The sequence below is a fragment of the Mauremys reevesii genome, linkage group 10 (assembly GCF_016161935.1).
Source record: "Mauremys reevesii isolate NIE-2019 linkage group 10, ASM1616193v1, whole genome shotgun sequence".
Lineage (NCBI taxonomy): Eukaryota > Metazoa > Chordata > Testudines > Geoemydidae > Mauremys > Mauremys reevesii.
Genome location: NC_052632.1, coordinates 29,092,998 through 29,115,829, shown reverse-complemented (window position 1 = coordinate 29,115,829; position 22,832 = coordinate 29,092,998). Strand labels below are relative to the sequence as shown.

At 40.3% G+C, this 22,832-nt stretch overlaps 1 protein-coding gene and 1 pseudogene across 10 annotated transcripts in view; one reads left to right on the top strand and one right to left on the bottom strand.

Moving 5' to 3' along the window:
* The window catches only part of FAM189A1 (family with sequence similarity 189 member A1), a 424,039-nt gene that overhangs the window by 144,053 nt on the left and 257,154 nt on the right, over nucleotides 1-22,832 (bottom strand). For all 10 annotated transcript variants that reach the window (XM_039491769.1, XM_039491768.1, XM_039491766.1 and 7 more), the window contains one exon: nucleotides 13,687-13,797. In XM_039491769.1, the coding sequence (XP_039347703.1) occupies nucleotides 13,687-13,785 (99 nt within the window). In that variant the 5' untranslated portion in view covers nucleotides 13,786-13,797. The remainder of the gene's footprint in view (nucleotides 1-13,686; nucleotides 13,798-22,832) is intronic.
* LOC120374189 lies at nucleotides 8,090-8,268 on the top strand (annotated as a pseudogene).

Below are 22,832 nucleotides of genomic sequence, written 5' to 3'. Positions count from 1 at the left end.
AAGAAATCTGTGGCTAAGGCAGGAACGGAATCCAATTCTCCAGGGCAGCATTCAACAGCCTTAACTATGAGACTCTCCTTTCTCTTCCTGCCTCAATCCCCACATCTTCCAATTTATGCAACAAATGAGGCAGACAATAGCCTCCTTTTTTCATCCTCACAGAGGATCCATCTTGTGCACTCAATGAGGTAGGGGTCCTGTGAAAACAACAGTATATGAGCATGTATCATAAAGCATAAACACAAGGAGGCCAAATTAAGGTTGCCTGAATTAAGGTTGACAGTGTATGTCCTAACCTCTGAGTGGTTCACTTCACAAGTGTAATAATGGTCTTTTAATGTAATTTTTGTTTGTTTATATATGTGTGTGTGCATGCGTAGATTCCGCTGAATAGCAACCCCATTAATTACACCTTTTTGTTAATGGAAACATTCTGCCAGGAACTGATACTGTCCAATAGATACATGTTAATTGGTCCAGATGTCAACAGGCAAGCTGGCTATTGACAATATTTTGGGGGAAAGTCCCGTCCACAGGCAGGTTTGCAAGGCTACAGTCAGGAATGGAAGCTCTGGGATGTATGGAGCCCAGGCTCCGGGGATACTGTGGACAGGGAAGCTGCTAACTGGATGCCATGGCTTTCCACAGGAAGCAGGAACAGTAGCTCTCCGTGCACTCTCCAGACTGGGTCCAATCCTGGACCCAGGGGCTTGGGTTTGGCACATCCTGGGGTCCTTCCTCCCCATGGAAAGCCCCAGATGCAAGCAGGTTTATGGGTCTGCAGCCAGGGAAGCAAGCAAGCGCTGGGAATCCTGGGATGTGCCTAGCATAGGTCCCTGGGGCCAGGACAGGACGCAGTCTGGAGAGAAGAGACAGAGGTACCATGCAGCCCCAGTGCTTCCTTCCCTGCCTGCAGCCCTGCAAACCTGTCTACAGCCAGAGCTTGACATGTCCCAGTGCTTCCTTCTCTTGCTGCAGCCCCAGAAGGCAGGTTTGCAGGGCTGCCGCCTCAGAAGGAAGTGCTGGGACATGCTGAGCCATAGCCTCAGGCAGGTTTGTGAGGCTACAGCCAGGGAAGGACGTTCTTGGGCTGTATGGTACCTCTCCGTACTCACTCTGTGTTGTGTCCTGCCCTGGCACCGAGGGCCCAAGCTCTGCACATCCCACTGAGGGATTGCTAATAAGCGGAAGTTAACATATCACACACGTGTGTATATGTTCACGCATGTTTGTTTACATCTTTTGGTATTGAAGAAACGATGCAATTCCATTCTTGGCATGCTATTAACCCAGAAGGATACTTGAGAGAACTGTTAACCGCCCAGCAATCTGTGAGCCTCCAGAACAGTAAGACTGAATACTTTTCAAGATTATTCTTTTGAAGTTTTCTTCAGGCTAGGCCTGAGAACCCTACTGAGACCCAGACAGAGTTTGTGATGCTGGTAGGCCAGATACCAACTCTTGCCCAGGCTGCTGGCATTAGTTAAGAACTGGCAAACTCATAGCTGGAGACCAGACCCGTTCAACGGTTTTGCTCTTATAAGAACGTATTTACTGATTAGACTTTATTAAATGTTTGCAAGTAGCTGCATGTATTAATCTCACTTTGTAATGTTGGTATTCCATGCTATAAGAAAATATTTACGTTTTACTTTATAACTTTGAAAATGTTTGCTTTAAATTTATGAACCCAGGCACTTGTATTCCCCGCCCCGCCTACACATCCAGAAAGACCATCAAAATCAGATGGGCCATCAAGGAACATTGCAATACAAATTATTGATTAATGGTCCTATCATGTCCCTGGAAATGTCACATGCAAGGAAGCTTGTTCTGTGGACTTGGAAGTTGAATGAAAGAAATAAAACAGTCACAGGAAAATTTTCCATCTCTTTGCTGTTTGAACTCACACAGGGCCAGAGCCACCAAACTGAAGCCAGAGATCCCCAGGGGTTACTTCCTTGGTCCACCTTGAAAGACACTTTGACTTGACAGATCACTACAATTCTGTCACTCTTAGGATTTAGATTGCAACTCATTTGTGCTTCTGTTTGTTTGCTTTAACCTGCAAATAACTCATTCTGTTCTTTTTCCTAGTTAATAAGCCCTTAGATAGCTTATTACGGGATTGACTACAGATGTTGTCTTTGGTGTCAGATCTAGGGTACCCACTGATCTAGGGTAAGTGACTGGTCTCTTGGGACTGGCAGCAACCTGAATATTGTGTGATTTTTGGTGTAAGTGACCATTTATCACTAAGTCCAGTTTGCCTGGGTGGCAAAATAGACTGGAGAGTCTAAGGGGATTATCTGTGACTCGATGTAAAGACTGCTACAGTGATCCAGGAGTTCACATTTATTACTGACCCGGTGAAATCTAAATATAGAACTCACCACCGGTTTGGGGTGTCTGCCTTGAAGCCACTCCAGATAGCATGATAGTTGAGCAGAGAAACGTATTCCATGTCACAGAGGAGTTCGCTATTTTGAAATCAGTTTAATTCTGATTTGAAACAAAAAACAAAATTTTCAAGATTCTCTGCAAAATGGGATGGGATGGGACACTGACTCTGGAGCAGTCTGGGCCCAGAGCAACAAACCCTGGCAGCCCTGACATCTCCAACCCTGAGGCAGGCTACCCTGCAGCCACAGAATCCTGGAAGCCTTTGGGTTCGCAACCCCAGGCCAGTCTTCCTGGCAGGCTGCCCCAGAGCTGCAGACCCTCAGCAGCCTGCAAGGAGCCAGGCACATTTCCATCAGAATTCTGCCTGGTTTCTGGATGAACTTTGTAAAAATACAAGTGTCTTTGCAGAATGTTTTGATTTTGATGAATCAGCAAATTCCAATGTTTCAAAGAATCACAGAATATCCACATTGGAAGGGACTTCAGGAGGTCATCTAGTCCAATCCCCTGCTCAAAGCAGGACCAATCCCCCAACTGATTTTTGCCCCAGATCCCTAAATGGCCCCCTCAAGGATTAAACTCACAACCCTGGGTTTAGCAGGCCAATGCTCAAACCACTGAGCTAACTCCTCCTGCTTGGTTCAGTCAGAAAGAAAAGGACTGGAGCCATTTCAGAAGGTTTCTGTTCATCTCTGCATCTTTTATATGGAACCACAAAAATCTAATTGTTAGAGACTCCCTGCATCAAACTAAAGATTCAGACTTAGTAACATTTTGCTTGTGGTCACTGAGATGGAGTAGCAGGGTTCACCTTAAAAACAAGTAGCCTTCATTTATAACTTTCAGGAACACAAATGATTACAAAGCAAAAAAATAATAATTCTCGACTGAAGACCAGCAAAAAACCTGGGAACTCTCACTTTCATTCTGGAATTTTTCTTTCGTTTCTTGTATATGGTTTCCAATCAGCAGGTCCTCAAAGCAAATCCATGTTGACTGAGATGTGATAATGTCTACTTTATAAGGAAACTGTGAGGTGATACTAATTAGGGTGTACAAAGACCTTGAGATCGTCATGTGAAAAGTACCAGTTATTATTGCTATTTTATATGAAAGAATAAGAAAGCCTGTTTCACTTGTGAAAAATTGACTTTCATCATAATGAAAAGGTTTTTTTGCAAAATCATCATTTAGAATGTTTGATTATCTGGTAAAATGTGATTTATTTATTTATAGGTCTGCTCTAGGCAACAGGAAAATGAACTACTGAGAAACAAACTTCTCATGTTCATGCAATTATTCACTGTACAAAATAATGACAGATAAAAATCATGCAACATATACCAGAATTATTATTAACTTTTCTCTAAGGTATCAGCAGCTGTAAGAATTTAAGAGTGAAATCTTTCTTCATATGCTATAATCCTGAATCTCCTTTACTGTATCCTGTATTAAAACATGCCCAATATCATTCAATTCATTTCTATAAATACTCTGTGTATTCTGGTCTTACTCACATCACGCAGCCTAAATGCAGAACAATCTTTCCCTTCAAACCAGGAACATACAATACTTCATATAGCCTCTTTACACACACTACATTTTCACATTTGTGTGAATTATCATTGTGATCAAATTAGTGAATTCTAATCCTCCCAAGTGCTGTCATAGAAAAATGATCCTGTCACTCATATCAGCTTAAAAAGGATAGTGGAGGTGAACTGAAAATCCTGGTTTCCAAATATGAGCTCTAAATAAAAGTACTAATAATAATAATCATTCAACACAGACTAGTGGTTTTGTTTTTTGTTTTTTACATAATAAGGAAACTCAATTGACTATCACAACCTTTTCTCTACCCTTCCCATAAAAGAAATCTGCTCTTGAAAATTTTAATGAGCTTATGATTCAAGGATAATTGAGATAGCAAATGGTGATAGCTTATCCTTATCTCTGAGCACCATATGTACCTCCCAATCTTCTGCTTTTGTTTTAAATGTACATGGAGTTTACATTTATATTTGTGTAGTGACCTGATACATAAATAGCCAACCTGAAGAGAACAATCTCAATTCCCACTCTATACATTTTCACTGAAAGGGCCTTTATCTATCTTAATTTTCTGACTAAAAATGTGGCCAAGCCCTATGAAAGGAAAAAATAGAAATGACTTGTTTGTGTAATCATTTTTAGTGCGTATTTTTTGCTAATAGATTCACAGGAACATTATTCTCTTTTACTATCCCTCTTTAACATTCTGAGAATTGTAGCTTGAATATTTGAATAATCCATATTTTCTGTTTTATATATTTTACATCATATAATAAAAAGGGAGAATCATTTTTCTCTCTCTCATTAGAACTGAGATATTCTGAAATTCCACGGATTTAAAATGTTAATTTGTGTGCTGACAAGCATTAAACATGAGGGTTAATGTTTAGCAATGGATTGGTCACGTATTTTGTAGGGTACAGACCTTTTTTAAAGGATCAGGTTATTTAGTATTAAACATTCTGTCTTATATGGCTGTCCAGGAAATATAGAATACATGTTGTTTAATCTCCAGGTTTGGAGTGTATATACATGCAATAGATGGGGAAAAGGCACTTGGAAATACTAAAATATTTCTCCCTTTCTTCTCCCAGCTCTGTGGATTTGTGGGATACATATATATTTTCTAACTAGGGACCAATTCTCATTATATATATACACAATTGATATGAATCTATATGAATGTGGAAAACAATGTTAATCTGCATCAAAATAAGATGTACACTAGCCCTAGCTTTGCTATCTCACGCATCCATTTGGTCTTTCTGTCCCCATTCCCCTTTTTCTTGCTATTTATTTACAATCTTCCAGTTTCTGGACAACCTCTTCATCAGGAGCAGTTCTTAGTGTGGGAAGAACAAACAATTGAGGGCATTCTATTTATAGAAGCCTCTCCTGCAGGAGAGGTTATGCTATTTAGGGTTTGCATTGGATTATAGCCTACTATACAGATCTGGCTCTGATCACATCCAGGCAGGAACGGCATTGTAGAAAGGAGATTTCAGACTTACAGGGGAGATCGCTTGAGATTGGGCAACATCATCTTTTTTTATTTTACATTTCTTCAATATTTATAGAGTCTATGTGCTTATGGGCTTGTTTGTTATTTTTATCCACACTCTCTTACACACTGTAATAAATGTTTCCCATTAAAGGAAAAAAATTTACAAGCACTGGATATTGCACAGAGAGCTGAATACTGGACTATTATTTACCATCTTATGCTCCCCAACAGACGAAGCAGTGTGACATCAAGCAAAAAAGCTGTTCACTTAGTGCCTGATCCTTTAGTCCATATTCAGGCAACACTAACAATCAAGGAATTAGAGATGTCCAAACTTACAATGAAACCTCCAAATGTAACTGCAAAACACTGCTAGTCCATGGAATTGATATTTTATGTTTCAATAGGCCCCTGCAGACCAGACATGACATAATCACAATGACAGAAGCTTCATTCATAGTGGAGATGAACCCCGGGATCTAAACATCTTCGCTCAATGATGTGGCTAACCAAAACCCTGGATCCAAACATTCCCAAATATTGGAATATTTGATGTATTTGGATTCAGCCTAAAGAGAAATCTGCAGTGTTAACTGAAATCTTTCACTTAATGCCCACCTTTCTCACCTATTATTTTTCCCCTTTGGTGGGCAGGAGGTAGAGAGCTTAGTCAATTTAGTGCTTGTGAAGGTGTCAAATTCACAACTTTGGACTCTGAGGTCCTCTGTTTATCCACAGAATAGGTACAACACAGTCAGAAGCAATGCAAATTGCCCCACAGTACTCTATCAGTGTGCTTCAACTTTGACTTGGAGGGTAGAGAAATTATTTCAGTCTGCAGACACATTCAATCTTGGGCCTCTGCAGAGATTCTGCTACCATGCCAATTAATTACAATTATGACTGGGGTTTTTTTGTGCTGCGGATTCACTAGGATTTATTCATTTCAAATAGGTCACCCAATGGCTGCCAGTTTACAGTAATACTCAGGTGCGGCTCCAGGCCCCAGCATGCCAAGCGCGTGCTTGGGGCGGCATGCCACAGGGGGTGTTCTGCCAGTCACCAGGATGGTGGCAGGCGGCTCCGGAGGACCTCCCGCAGGTGTGCCTGCGGAGGGTCTGCTGGTCCTGCGGCTCCGGTGGCGTGCCTGCGGGAGGTCCACCAAAGCCGCGGGACCAGCGGACCCTCCGCAGGCACGCCTGAGGGAAGTCCACCAGAGCCACCTGCCGCCCTCCCGACGACCGGCAGAGCGCCCCCCGTGGTATGCTGCTGTGCTTGGGGCGGCAAAATGTCTAGAGCCGCCCCTGGTGATACTCATTCACTACTAACATAGTCTGGATTTGAAACCTGTTGCCAAGACTCTGAATCCCATTTTCAATCCAGTGAGGGTTTGTCTACACAGGGACACTCAAAAAAGTTAAACTCGAAGAAGGATTACACTTCAGTGAACTGAAGCCACTTTATTTCTGAATGAGAGCATCCACACACAATTTAATGCAGTTTAATTTATGCACATTAACATCACAGCTTTAATCACTTAATCTTTTTAACTTTTTTCAGAATCCCCATGTAGACATGCCCCGAGTCATCCAGTCTACTGTGTGTATTTTTCTAATTTGGAAAGTTTTTTGGCTGCATTTTTTTCTGGATTAAAGATTTTTAACAGGATAAATTGAAATGATAATAGTTTAAAATTACACACACCATCATAAGTTATTTTATTATATTAATCTTCTCCCAGTCTGCCTATTTTAGTTTGATACAAAAAAAAAACAAACAAAAAAATCCAACCAAACATCCCCCAATTATCCACCCCAACAACAACCCCTAACCTTCTCCCCTCCCCCACTTTAGGTATTGTGCAACGTTAGCTCATAGCCCTCAGGGCAGACATTAGAAAGGAGCTGTATTATTTCCCTGCTCTAGCTGCAGGAGATTTAAACTTTCAAGGGTGCTTAGCAGCTTGTATTTTAAATATTGAAAAGACTGTTTTCTTCCCAGTTTAGCTGAACCTGAAACAAGAGTTTGATTGAAAGATACATTCACTTCCATCTGTTTCTGCTTGGCATGAAACCATGGAGAGAATATGCAGCCAAGTAAGGGCATTTTAAAATAAATTTAATCTCAGAATTTGAAAATAATTATTTTGAACAAAATACTTTGTTATACACAACATTAATTTAAAAAATGTCTTGGCCCTCATGATCTACATGTAAGTCATTTTCCAGTTTGTAAGATGTTCTTGATATCTTTTCAAAGCCAATGTGTCTTCAGTGAGAGAGACTTTAGCCCAAACTAAGTGTCATATTAAAGAATCTGAGCTTTAAAAAGGCTCTGAATTTTAATAGCCATTCCAAGTAGTTGAAGAAAGACTGGCATTAAAGAAATGCCTTTTCCATCAATTCCTGTTCTCTCCAATCATTTGGATTTTCCCTCCACATTTGTGGATTTTACGAAGTCCTTATAGTAGCTCAAAAGATTCCTTTATTACCCTTTATATTCTTTCCCCCAATCAATGACCTTGTGTCATACTAACAATCCTTCCAGCTAAGGGATGGTGGAAATACCTTTCTTTGGAACTTGCTAATAGCACTATTGACTTACCCAGAATAATACACAGCATTTCTTTCCTTACTTACCTGGTAGGGGAGATACCATGATCACGAAGGTGGTTTTCCCAGGGTGAGGCTCATCCATTGCACTGCGGGTGTGCTGACCCCTGCGGGTGTGCTGACCCCTGCGATTTCCCCAAATGCGGGAAACTCGACTGCATAATTTGTGGTAGTGGGGGACTGCGTTCCGCGCTCAAAAATCTATTTCCCTATGTTAAGTTCTCCTCACACCTTCTATGGGCCATCTTAATTATCACTTCAAAAAGTTTTTTTTTCCTCCTGCTGATGATAGCTCATCTCAATTGATTAGACTTTTCCTGTTGTTATGCATACTTCCACCTTTTCATGTTCTCTGTATGTATAAATATCTCCTGTCTGTGTGTTCCATTCTATGCATCCGAAGAAGTGAGCTGTAGCTCACGAAAGCTCATGCTAAAATAAATTTGTTAGTCTTTAAGGTGCCACAAGTACTCCTGTTCTTTTTTTTTTTTTAAAGGCTCTTAAGCACCTGCCTGCTGGGCATGAAGTCCCAAGAGAGAGCCTCAAAATTGATAAAGTGCGTCAGTACTGCTGGATTTTGCTTCCAGTCTATCATGCTGGATTCTTATTGATATATTCAGGGACAATCTTTCTAATGCTGTAACACTTTTAATGGTTTACTCAAATAATTCTATTAATTTTTAGCCTTAATTCTGCAAAAATACAAAAACCAGTAATAACTGTTAGCAACATTAAAATGTAACTATTTTAACAGATAGAGCTATTCAAAGAAAAGATGCTAGAAGTTAAAAGTAAAAATCTGGGATGGGAAAGCAGGTTTGCACTTCGGAGCTATTTTCATTTTCCCCATTTAAAATACTCAGGCTGAAAACTTGTATTTCTTATTTCTACCGTGTTCAGTTGGAAATGAGAGGTATCATTTGAACCATTTTACACACACTAGTTACTGAATGACTGATATTTTTGTATTTCACTTTCAAAACAAAATGACACCCCTCATATAAGCCACTTACTATTTAAAATATAGGTAACATGACAAAGAAAATCACTGTTGATGAAGGTAACAGATAAGAGATTCTAAATTTTATTGCTCTTGAAAAAGTTAAACACAAGAGGAACACTGACTCTAGAAGCTACTTATTAATCTTTAATAAAAACTCATTTTAGATTAAAATAAAAAATAGCATTTCATCCCTAAACATGAATAAAAGACAAATTTATTTTTTCATAGAACTAGAAAATGGGGCTGATGTCAATTTACTTTACTATATAAACTTAATGTAGTCATCAGCCTCACTAATTCTGTGTGTGCGTGTTTCCACGTTATGAAGCTACATCCTGTTGGATAATTTGCTCACTCCTATATGCCCTCCGGATCCAAAAGCCATTGTATAAGGTGATGTGATCCTTGCCTCCACAAAAGTCTTTAAGTAATATAGTTATGGGACTTCACATATTGTGTGCGAGTGACCTAAGTGATAATGTAAACCAAAATCTTAGGGGCAATCATGGAAGGTACTCAATGCTCTCAAGTCTCACCAAATTCCGTGGGAATGGAGAGTGCACACAGGCCCTCACAGGAGTTGCAGAGTAAGTCATATAAAGGTATAATCAGGTTTCAGAAGTGGCCCTGGCAACATATATTAAAACTCTTAGTATAATAAGCTATAACTCCAATAACAGTTACATTGGCAAGAAGGAACATCTCCCCTCAAGGAAGGATAAATCAGGGGTTCTCAACCTTGTTCTTTCTCAGCCCCCCCCCAATGCTGTAAAAGTTCCCCAGCCCACCTGTGCCACAACAACTGTTTCTCTGCATATCCCGTAAATTAAAAGCCAGGGCTGGCATAAGAGGGTAGCAAGCAGGGCAACTGCCCAGGGCCCCACATCATAGGGGTCCTGCAAAGCTAAGTTGCTCGGGCTTCAGCTTTCAGCCCCGGGCAGCAGGGCTTGGGCTTTCTGCCCTGGGTCCCAGCATGTCTAACGCTGGTCCTCCTTTCTGGTTCATTTTGGCGTATCCCCTGAAACGTCCTTGCAGCCCCCCCGAGGGCCCTGGGCCGCTGGTTGAGAACTGCCTCTCTCTTTGATATATTTACAATTAAAAAACACAAACTTAGTTCTCAAGTTGTTATTGACAAAGTTCACTACCACCAAGCCATTTTAATAATTTTCATTTTAATAATAATCACTGTTTGTTTAAAACAAATTTGCTTTAATTTATTTTAATGGAATATATAATCTAATTGATCGGTGACTGTCTATTTTGCGTTGGAGGCTCTCAGAGCTCAACACTCAGCTGTGCTTCAATTTAATTTTGCTCCCTGAATCATAATTCAGAATGCCAATCATGGCACAAAGCACCCTAATTTACAATATGCCCTCCTAAAAAGCATAAACCATGTTGTTTCAAATGAGTCCCATGCCTGGGCTATCAAATTCCTGATACATACCAAGCAAACTTAAATCAGAGAAACAGACATGCAAGGTATGGAGGATTGGGTCTAATGATGCTTATTTGTTTAAAATATTTTTTTATTTTATTTTATTCAATTATTTGTTTAAAATAAATGCAGTTCACATATTTGTACATTCTGTTTCCATGTTTTTATTCTGACTTAGCATAAAGAACCTACTCATAAAATCATGAGTCAGACACAGAATTAAATTAAAGCTATGTGGGGAGGATTGTGTTTTGTTTTGATTGTATAAAGTACATACATAACGTTCCCCAAATGCTCTTGGCGTGTGCGAGAGAGAGACGAATGGCAAATGATACCAAAGTCATAGCAAGAAAAATACACGACTGAAAGGAAATAGTTCATTCTTTGGCAATTGTACCATGAGTATGGCTATTCATCACCTGCAGCGACTACTGAAAGACAGCACTGAATTTCTGAGTTGAAAGTGGAAGGACATGTATGAAGTGTGAGCCAGAATGCCAAATAACACCCAAGATATGCACTGAATGTGTATGATGATATGGCCAGGAGATTTGCAGGCAAACAACTGAAGTCACTGCAGAAAGAAAGATAGCTACAGGCAGGTGCAGCACCAGAATGGATCACCAGAACAATAGTTGAGCTCTGTTTTATTAAAGGCCATCAAACAATCCTCAGAATACTTAGGGGAATGGAAAGTCTCTGCCAATTAGATTTTCTTCCTTTAAATAAGGCATGACATGATGCTAAGACCTGACAATTACAACTGATAAAAAAATGGATTTTTTTCCACTTCCCCCTTTTTGTCAAAAAATGTCCAAATATGAACATTTAAACCATGTCTAGTTATCAAGAATCAGCACCAAGTTGTATTTTATATCTGTGATTAAATAATTAGCATGGTCTTCTGTGTCATTATTCTGAGTATTATGGTTAAGGAAGAAAAATTGCTCAATCACATAGTACTGTGGGAGGCACCAAACGGAACTGGTGTGAATCTGTTGAATGAGTTGGGATTATAAATGCAACCACTGGGAAATTAGGAGGACATGTTCCCCTCCCTTAACTTCTTATTATCTTAGGGATGACCTGTTAGTGCAACTGAAGGAGTAATTGAATAGCTAATCTAATCTTTTTAAAAAGTCATAAAGTAAATATATAGTAGAAGCTTGTAAAAGGTAAGAAAAGTCTAAGTGCAATCAACTTTGTATTCAATCTGGTATACAGTACACAGAGATATTAAGATTATCTCCCTGATAATTCTCATTTATCCATGATGTTTACATGGATGGAGTAGGGAGAGGAGATAAGACTCTGTAACTTTAAGATTATAATTCTCATTAAATGATTCAATAATGTAACAGGAAGGTCAGAGTTAATATTGTATCTTGCAGTGTGATTTTTATTTCTTTGATGCATAAATTGATGATCATATTATTGAATGTGTGTGTGTATTAGGAAGGGCAACAGTGTCTCTGTGCAGCTGAGAAAGCTAATGCATATCCAAAACAATGGCCAACCTCCAAGCAAGATACCTTAATTGATCATTAGCTTGATTGCTAATGTTGGTGCTGTTGTGAAGAAATATATAAGCAACATGAACTCTTAAGTTAATTTGTTTTCTGTGGGAATTTATATACACAATATGTTTATATATACACATATATAAATAAATAAACATACACACATATACACCATATACCTATATGCTGAAAGAACTGGGGGAGAGTGGTGGGGAAGAGGGTATTTTGACAGCTGCACATCCTCATTCAGTCACCTTGGAAGTGCTTTGTGGGTGCTTGGGCCATGCTGGAAACATGGGTAGAGTCTGGACAGCAACCATGAGCAGGCTAGGGCTAAGCAGATTCCAAGGAAAATAATATCTCCCCAGGAGATACTTAAGGAGAAACATACTGAAGGGGGGAGGAATAGCTCAGTGATTTGAGCATTGGTTTACTAAACCCAGCATTGGGAGTTCAATCCTTGAGGGGGCCATTTAAGGAACTGGGGTTTAAAAAAAAAACTGTCTGGGGATTTGTCCTGCTTTGAGCAGGGGGTTGGATCAGATGATCTCCTCAGGTCCCTTCCAATCTTGATATTCTATGATTCCTATGGTTCTACAGGCCACTAGGCACAGAGACAATTCAATGGACCTATGGATAGTGATGCATCTGAAGGGTTGTTGGGCAGGGCCCAGAGTTTGTTCTCCAAAGGGGGTAAGTCTCATAGGCACCCAGGGGTTGGGGTCTACCTATTGTTAACCTGCAAGGTGAAGTTAGTGATGGCACAGCCCAGAGGAGAGTGTTTCAGTAACTGAAACACTGGTGGTATTAAGGAGCTGACACAGCCACGACAAGGAAGACCCCCTCCTCTCTAGAGACCAGGGTAATAATCTGACTTGTTCCTGGAGACACCAAGAACCATCAACATTCATGACAAAAGTTGTGTTATTCCCCCCTCATCTTCTTTAAATCAGTGCGTTTACTTCTGGGATTAATTTAGCTCTATATATTTCTTAATACCTTATTAGTGTTGTCACAAATATTCTTACAGGTGATCTATACTTTTTTTCCCCGCTGAAGGGTTAGCATACAGTAATCTAATATATACCTGCACACCATATGACTTTATTAAGTCATAGTATACATGGCTTGATAAATTCATATTTTTATGAATCTCTATGCTATCAGACTAGATCCATAGGTAATGTATTTACACTGGACGATTTTTTAAAAGCAGACTGTAGTAATAAAGTTGGTAACCAAAATATTATTGCACAGATACTGAAACATAACTAACAACATGCCCATGAAACTCCATTGACTAGAGGAAGAAGAGATTGGCTGAAAGTTTGGTCCTGCTGAAGTCAACAGGAGTTTTGAGTTCACTGAGGCCAAGATTTCACCCTTTGTGTATTGGTGTCTCCTTTATATTATTGCAGCATAAGCACACATTTCTAATGTAACAGCATATGTTTTGAGGAAACAATATCTTAAAGACTGTAGCACTTTTACTCTAAAGTTTCTTCCAACAAAATAATCATGTTTTTAGGCTTAAAGGCAGCATCAAATAACAGACACATGCAATGACAGGAATTAAACTGATAATTTTATGATTGCCAAAAAAGAAAAAGAAAAGCCTTTGCCCTTATTAAAAGAGTTGGGTTTTCATTACTCACCAACTGACAGCCTTCCAGGGAATTTACCAGCTGAGCATTCTGACATGAGAGAATGGAACCAGCCAAGTTCAACATTACACACACTGCAGACAGTAGCATGAAAAAGGTTATCTGGGGAGGAAAAAAAAACAAAAAACCCAGTCCATTGATTATTCATTGCAAAAGGCAAAAGGGGAAAAATTAATTTAGCCTTTAAAGTGCTTCCATCTTATCAAATAATCATATGGATGGCAACATTTTATACATTTTAAAGAATAACATAAAACATTTTACATGAAACATTTTTCAATCTTACAAGGTCCTGGGCTTCACACCATAAGAAACGCAATGCAGACACTAGTCTTGACTGCCATTTATTTTCGTTTAAACCCTTTAAGTCCTTCCACGTGATCTTCCATGAATAGCTCACCCCAAAATTCCATTTGCAACCCAAATATTAATAACTGAGACCCTGAAAATTAAAGTGATGATAAACAAACAACAATAGTGAAAAGCAAATTTTAGTGTTAGTAATCTAAGTTGCTATTTGTAACATAAAGAAATGTACTTTGTTAATATGTGATTTTATGTTACATATTAATGTACAACATTAGATACCATTATACCTTTTATATAATCCCTGGCTGGTTATAAGCAAGATAAACAATAATCACCAAATTAAAATATTATAGTGTGTATTAAAATAAATGTAATATATAACTACAGAAGAATGGGAAACACTAAGTATTATGAAACTAGTGAGAAAAATCTCTTGTTAATTGGTACTGAAATGTGATTTTTTTCACTGAAGACCCTCATTGAAATTATCTGTCAGTAGATTTTTTTAGAAAGCACTATCTTTAAAGTTACAAGCAAACTGGTGCCATGCTTTCATTCTTTGTTTATTTTTTATGATCTTACCCAGAGATGCTGCTGTCACTTCTCAGCTGGATGATATATGTTTTCATTCATCTAACTGTTTAAAAAAAACATTAAGTGCTCGTTCCCCTAATATGCAGCAAGCATTGACACGCATCTCATATAAGCTGCTGCTTTGCATCCATGCACAAGTGCAAGAAATGGTTACTAATTGTAACTGTGGTTCTTCGAGATGTTATGCAGATATGTATTCCACTTAAGTGTGTGTGTGCCCAGTGCACCGGAGCTGGAGAAATTTGCTTAGCAGTACCTGTAGAGGGGCAACGCTTGTGCATCATAGCCATAGCCCCTCGACTGGCTAATGAGGTGGTGCCGCCCCAATATTCCCTCAGTTCCTTCGCACTGAATGCCTGGACATGTGACTCTGATGCAGAGGGGATGGAGGGGCAGTTACGGAGTACACATCTGCATCACATCTCGAAGAACCAGTTACAGTAAGTAACTGTTTCTTCTTCTTTGAGTGGATGCAGCCATGTATTCCACTTATGTGACTCTCAAGCAATATCCCTTGACCCAGGAGGTGAGCCTTAGAATTTATGTAAACAGGGACTACAGGACTGCTCTACCAAAGCCTGCATCTGCCCTTGAAGATGTGGTTATGGTGTAATGGTTCATGAACATATGTACTGATGACCACGTAGCAGCCTTGCAAATGTCCAATATGGAAATGTCACAGAGATTGTCCACCAATTTGTGGGTGTTCTCTTGCAAGAACTCTGCTTAGACACCAAGGGAAGCAACTCATGCTGCAAAAGGTCTTTGTATGCCTTAGAATCCTCCAGTACTGAAGGGGAGGATGAGCCAGGCAGCACAGCATTGTTCAGAAATGAAGACGAGGCCCTTAACTGAGTCAAAGCCAGATCCTGTTCCAGGGCTGACAGACCTGGACAGGACAACTCTGGAGGCTCCATAGGAAGGACCACCAGTGCCTGGGTCTGTGGTGGATCTACGGTCACCACTGCAGACCTGGCCAGTGATCTTGCCTATGAATGAGACAAAGAGCAGGACCTCCACGATCGAGGAGCATCCCACAGATTCCATGGAGGCCACTGACATAGATAAGGCATCGGTGACCGTTAGACATGGGGTCAGGGACCTCCACCCCAGCCATGAGACATGTGCCAATCCTGGTACCCGTAACATTCCATCAGCAGCCGTCAGTGCTGGTCAGGTGATGGTGAGTGGGAGGATGACAACCTCAACTCAGACAGAGAGGAACCTCAGGATTGCAGAGATAACAGTGGGGCAAGACCAGAAGGAGCAAGTAGGTGGTCTGACTCATCCATCACCCAGAATGAGGCTGAAAGTGGCGCTACCAATGGAAGTAACACCATTAGGACTAAACATGCTGGTGCCAGAAGCAGTATCGGTCCCGAAGTGAACAGTGGTACCTGGGTGTCTCACTGCACCGAGGTTGAGAGCAGTGAATGTTGCCATGGAAGCATCTGTGTACTGACTGCAGTAGTGCTGAGCAGATTCCTTGTACTGAGCCCTCCCAGCCATACCAATTCTGGTGCCAGCCGTACTTCTACAACCTGTGGAAGGGGAACACTGGAGTTGTTGAGTTGCTGCTCTGATGATCGGGAGATCGCTGAGCCATGTTCAGTCGCCAAGTTGATGGCATTCATTGTGAATTCTCATTTAACAGACTGGGCCCCATGAAGGCTGCCATCTCCACCCCAACATTGGGGTGCGATGCTGACATGACAGACTCAAGAGTTCAGCAGCTCATTCAATCAAACGGGCTATAGTTAACACAGCACAGGCAAAGTCCTGGACCAAAGGAGAGGTCGGGACCAAAAGGCAGAAGAGGTCGGTAGCTGACTTGAAAGGATAATAAAATTAAAATTCTTTGGTATCTGGAACAATACTGGAGAAAACATGTACACATTTATATTTTGGTTCTTAATTAATGTATCACTAGAATCCTTCAAAACAACAGTAACAGCATGAAATCAAAGGGAAAGACATCCAGAATTTCACTGCCATATAGAGTTGTTTCTCATATACACATAGACTTTAAGGTCAGAGAGGCTATCATGATCATCTAGTCCAGTGGTTCTCAACCTATTTATCTTGTGGGCCGCAGGTTGAGAACCACAGCACACATCCCCCTGCCCCCCCCGACTCCCCACCGACCCCTTGCCCAGCAACTCTCGCCCAGAGAGCCCTCCACAGAGTGGAGCCCTGGGTAGGGGGCCAGGCGGCAGGAACCCCAGACCCTGCCGTGTGGGGCCATGCGGCTGCTCTGACCCTGGACCTGGCCGCACGTATGCCCGACCCTGTGGGGCCAGCTGGCAGCCCCAAACCCTGAACCCCTGCTGCGCCGGGCTGGGCAGCCAGGAACCCAGATCATGCCGCATGGCCTGGCATCCTTTAGCACAAAGCTGGGTTGCAACGGTGTGTTAATTAGACTTCATGAAGCCCACGGATTGAGAACTGCTGATCTACTGTGACCTCCGGCACATTGCAGGCCACAGAACTTCACCCACTCCTGAAATAGACCCCTAACCTCTGGCTGAGTTACTGACGTCCTGAAATCATGGTTTAAAGACTTCAAGCTACAGAGAATTCACAATTTACACTAGTTTAAACCTGCGAGTGACCCGTGCCCTATGCTGTAGAGAAGTGAAAAAAAAACAAAAAACCAGGGTCTCTGTCAATCCAAAATTCCTTCTCAACACCAAATATGGCAATCAGTGAGACCCTGAGCATGTGGGCAAAACCCACTAAGCAGATACCTGGGAAAGAATTCTCTGTAGTAGACTGGAGCTCTCGCCATCTAATGTCCTGTCTACAGACATTGGGTATTTTTGCTACAGGCAGTTGCTGATGGGCCACATGCCATTGTAATCATACCATCCCCTCCACAAACTTATCAAGCCCAGTCTTAGATTTTTTTGCTCCCACTGCTCCCCTACGAAGGCTGTTCCAGAACTTCACTCCTCTGATTGTTAGAAACCTTTGCCTACTATCAAGCCTAAACTTGTTGATGGCCACTTTATAGCCATTTATTCTTGTGTCCACATAGGTGCTTAACTTAAATAACTCCTCTCGCTTCCTTGTATTTATCCTTCTGATGCATTTACAGAGAGCAATCATATTTTCCCTAAGCCTTCCTTTGGCTAGGCTAAACAAGCCAAGCTCATTGAGTCTCCTTTAATAAGGCAGGTTTTCCATTCCTTGGATCATCCCAGTAGCCCTTCTCTGCTCCTCTTCCAGTTTGAATTCATCTTTCTTAAACGTGGGAGATTAGAATTGCACACAATATCCCAGATAAGGTCTCACTGGTGCCTTGTATAATGTCTCTATTGGAAATATCTAGCCTGATGCATCCTAGTATTGCATCAGCCGCATGACATTGATGGCTCATAGTCATCCTGTGATCAACCAATACACCCAGGTCTTTTTTCTCCTCTGACACTCCCAACTGTTAAGTCCCCATCTTATAGCAAAAATTCTTCTTGTTAGTCCCTAAATGCATGACCTTGCACTTTGCGCTATTAAATTTCATCCCATTTCCATTATTCCAGTTCACAAGGTCATCCAGATCTTGTATGATATTCCAGTCCTCCTCCCTATTGGCTATTCCTCCCAACTTTGCATCATCCACAAATTTTATTAGCGCACACTCACTTTTTGTGCCAAGGACAGTAATAAAAATGTTAAATAAGACTGATCCGTGAGAAACTCCACTAGTAACCTCCCTGAAGCCTGACAGTTCACCTTTCAGTATGACCCACTGTAGTTGTCCTTTTAACCAACTCCTTATCCATCTTTCAATTCTCATATTAATCCCCATCTTTTCCAATTTCACTAATAATTTTCCATGTGGAATTGTATCAAATGCCTTATTGTCTGTGAACCACTCAATCCTCTTTCAAAAAGTTTTGTAAGAGTATGCATACTGGATGTATGTATAAATTAGGAAAAAATAATAAAAGCTTCATCTGAGACTGCATAGTTTGATAGTCCTTGCAATGTATTGGAAGGCTACAGATATATAGCACACTGGTTAGCAATAACGTTATTGAGACCATATGGCATAACCTGATAGACGGGACTCCATCTTATAAGTACTCCTCTACACAAAGTGGAATTTAGAAAGGTTAACAAGAGGAGAGGGACAAAAGCATCAAGTTACTGTAATCCTCTACTGGAAGACTGAATGTCTGGAGTCAGGCGAGCAGATAACTTGGAAAGAAGTTATCCAAACTACTGTAATAAAAACATTTACAAGCCTAAAGAGAAACAAAGTCTGACATAGTTTCTAAACAGTGTCTGTGCTAAGATCAGGAAAGAAGATGTCTATTGTACAGCTGGAGAATAATAAACTAACAGAAACTGAATCCTAAGAGAGAGCAATATAGGGGAGGCACTTCAGTGAAAAGGTGCAGAAGTGGGGGCGGGGGTTTGAGGGAAGCAGGGAAGCTGCCAGTAGGCTGGGTGCAGCAAGACCCTGAACCTTCCCAGGAGGGAAGGAAAACAAGCACAAGGGACGGACTGGGGAAAGGAACAGCTGGCCCCTGTGCTACCATTAAGGATTTGCCTTGCCCAAGCTGGTGTCTCCAAGGCTAAAAAGGATTGAGCCTGCTGAGGAGAGGAAGCTACTTTGCCACAGCATATACACAGTACTGGCATGTTGTGCGTTCAGAAATGTTGTTCAGGATGCAGATACTAAATGCAGATACTACTCAACCACAGAACAATAAAAATGCTTCCTCAAAACTTGCAAGAGTAATAAGTTATTATACTGCAAGTTAAAATGTTGTCATGGATGCAGGAGTCCTATAATAAGCCTGTTCCAGGGGATTATCTTGTACTATCAGTACATTATGGTTGATGTCAGGTTTCATACCAATAATACACATTAATAGCTTCAGCAAGATGGCTGACAGAGAGAGGCATTACACACTGCTTTAAGGCAAGTCATCTTTACTACTTTCCCTCGCAGCTCTCCTTGTCTGACAGCATTAGTTTTTGGATTGTTAGCATTTATTAACCATAAATATGTTGAAGTCTCAAACCTAGGGAATAATCAGAGTTTTGTACTAAGATTGCTCACTTAAGTAACTCTGCATGCAATTTCACCAAACTCACATCTCTCAGAGATTTATAAACTGAAAAATAAACCTGACTCACATTAGGTAAATTTTGAGTCTATATAACAACTTATCTATAACTAGAAAAGCAATGGTAAGAAGAAATAAATCATGACAATGAAATCTGCAGTAGTCCTTTAGAGCATTACTTTACCTATAAGCAATAAAACAGGGTCAAACATGTGTCCTAATCAGAGCAAAGTAGCCGGATCATTTCAGGCCTCTAACAGCAATTAACAGTTGATTCAGTTTATTGCAAATATGTGTAAAATATGTGTAACAGTCACAAACCCTGTGCTATCTATAATTTGCTAACATGTTGACTTAAAAAAAAAAAGTGTCCAGTTCTGACAAAGGGCCAGAATGGATCAGTGCAGGGAGATGAAATCGATGACCTCTCAAGATCTTTCAGACCAACATTTCTATGACTCTGTAGAGCACTATTTATGAAAATCATAGTTCAGTTCTAAGATACACTGAGCAATTACAGAATGGAAGGAATCATCTGATGTACGATGCTGTGCCAGTAATCTTGTGATCTTGTGATCTTGTGTCTCTTACTAAGCATCAGAGCTCTCTGATCATAATTCTGATTAATGTAAAGAGCCATTTGTACACTTCATTAAATTTTTGCAAGAAATTCTGTCTGGTAACAATTTAGTTATTCCACAATATTTTCTGAGTTTTCTTCCCTTTTTATTAAAGCTATAATAACTCTTTTGTATTTCTTTTCAAAATTTTGGCTGGATGATTTTTCCCCCAAGAGAAGATTGCTAATTTCTTCCAGTTAAATAGCAGCATCTCTTGATAGGAATCAGTTAGGAACCATGTCTTCAAATTACCTTGAATTAAAAGAAAATGCAATAAACTCTTGTACAGTGTATTTTCTTCTGGATGCACGTGTAAGTATCGTGTGTATACAAACGGCTAATGGTTCCTGCAAACCCTACATATGGAAGTAAACTAGAATTGTGTCAACTTCGCTGAAGTCATATTCATCTTCTACTAAGAATTATTTAAATTCTTCAAACTGGTTGTATAAATGAGTTCAGAAAAAAATGAATCCTGCACTTTTCCAAATACAGAAACACAAAAGTGATTTAACTCCAGTTTATTAAATCCAGATAGAGCAAACCATTGCCTTATATCAATGCTATCTTGGATTTGCAGGTTTGCCTCTAAGTTTGAAATTTATCTAAATTAACAAACAAAAAGCCTTCATTTAATGTTAGCTAAGGATGCTATATAAATTAGGAAATGCAAAGCTGAGGATTGAAAGGTTGCAAAGTCAACCACTCAAGTAAGGTAAAGTCAGAATGAACATTGCCTATGCAACCTTTAATTTGGTCCTCTTGTTTTTGAAGAAGTGACCATCTATGAAAAGTCTGATGTAAGTGACTTCCCAAGCATCACATAGCAACTCAATGTCATAGGCAGAGAGAGAATCTGAGTATCCAGATCCCATTTGAGTATTCAAATCCCTAACCACAAGACCATCCCTTCTCTTCCTGCAGTCCCCCCTCATTCATTACTCGCATTTCAATTTCTGAAACTAATGAGGCAGAGGTCATACAGATTAATACATAGATTCATAGACTTAAGGTCAGAAGGGACCATTATGTACACAGGCCACAGAATCTCACCCACTCCTGTAACAAACCCCTAACCTATGTCTGAGTTATTGAAGTCCTCAAATCGTGGTTTAAAGACCTCAAGGTGCAGAGAATCCTCCAGCAAGTGACCCGTGCCCCATGCTACAGACAACAGACTCCTTCATTACACAACTCTGATTCACCCCAAGAGTAGATCCGTCCTGTGCACTGAATGGACAGGGGTCCTGTGTAAAATACAGGATTGTGTAATTAAAGAGTATATCATAATGCATATGAGGGCCAAAGTAAAGCTGCCTGGGTGTCACATTCTGGGGGACAATTCAGATCGGTGAGGAGCTGTGCCACCAGTTGCCCTGTAACCCTGGAACACAGAGCCAGCAGACAAGCATGTACTGAGTGTCTATATGTTAAGCAGCTCTGCCTCAGCACTCTGATTCCAGCAGCCTGCTTGTTACACCCCAGCCACACACTGGTATCTACCTGCCTTGGTTACTAATATCTATGTGATTTCACCACCCTCAACTCCCATATTTTCCCAAAGCTGTGTGCTCTGCAAAGTCTAGCCTTCTCCTGGACCATTCAGAGGAATAATAAGGTTTGTTTACTCCAAGCCAGTACCCAGCAGCTTGCCACATTAACTGGAGTTAACAATCACTTCAATTCAAATACAGCTCTGGGTTGGTTTAGATTAAAATAAAACAAGTTTATTAACAACAGGACATGCATTAAGTCATGCCAAATAAAAGAAAGAAGGGTTACAAGCCATGATTCTGAGTGGTTATCTCCTCACCTTGTTAGTGTTATGGTTTTGTTTACCTTTTATATAAATACACTCCTGCTGTCTCAATGTATCTTGGTACACCCAAATTCCTTTGTGTGTAGGGTAGGATAACTTCAGCTTTGCCTGGCAGACACACTTTAAGAACATAATTCCCAATATTTTTGTAATCTTGCATTTGTGTTCCGTACATACACCACACAATAGTAGTAATGATCAGTATGTGATTTGCTTTCTACTGATATCTTGACACCTTTTAGATACAGGTTATGACATTAGTGAGTTGGGGTACACTGAACAAGTCAGGCCAGCTGAAACTCCCACTGGTCACTACCAGATACCAGTGAGTCCCATTGTGATACTGTTAGGGTCCCAGTAGACAGCACCAATTTTGGCATTTTCTAACTTGAGAGTGCTTGACTATGCAACCATTTGATACTTTTTAATTCTTAACTTTGCATTTCCTATTTTTTATGGGTTACTTTACTGATGAAAGCAACTTTATTGTTATACAAAGCTTTTTGTTTGGGAATTTCCTTAGTTTTTTTTTAAAGTTACAAAAATCTTTTATATATGTTCTTTTTAAATAGTGAAGCCCTTACACATTTATTGTCTTCAGTGTATATTTTGTTGCCTTTGTAATCTCTGTAGCGCTCCATATTTTACTTTTCAGTGTCATGTTGACCAATATATTGAAACTAATTAAAACTATAGTCAAACAAAATGTGGTTTTTA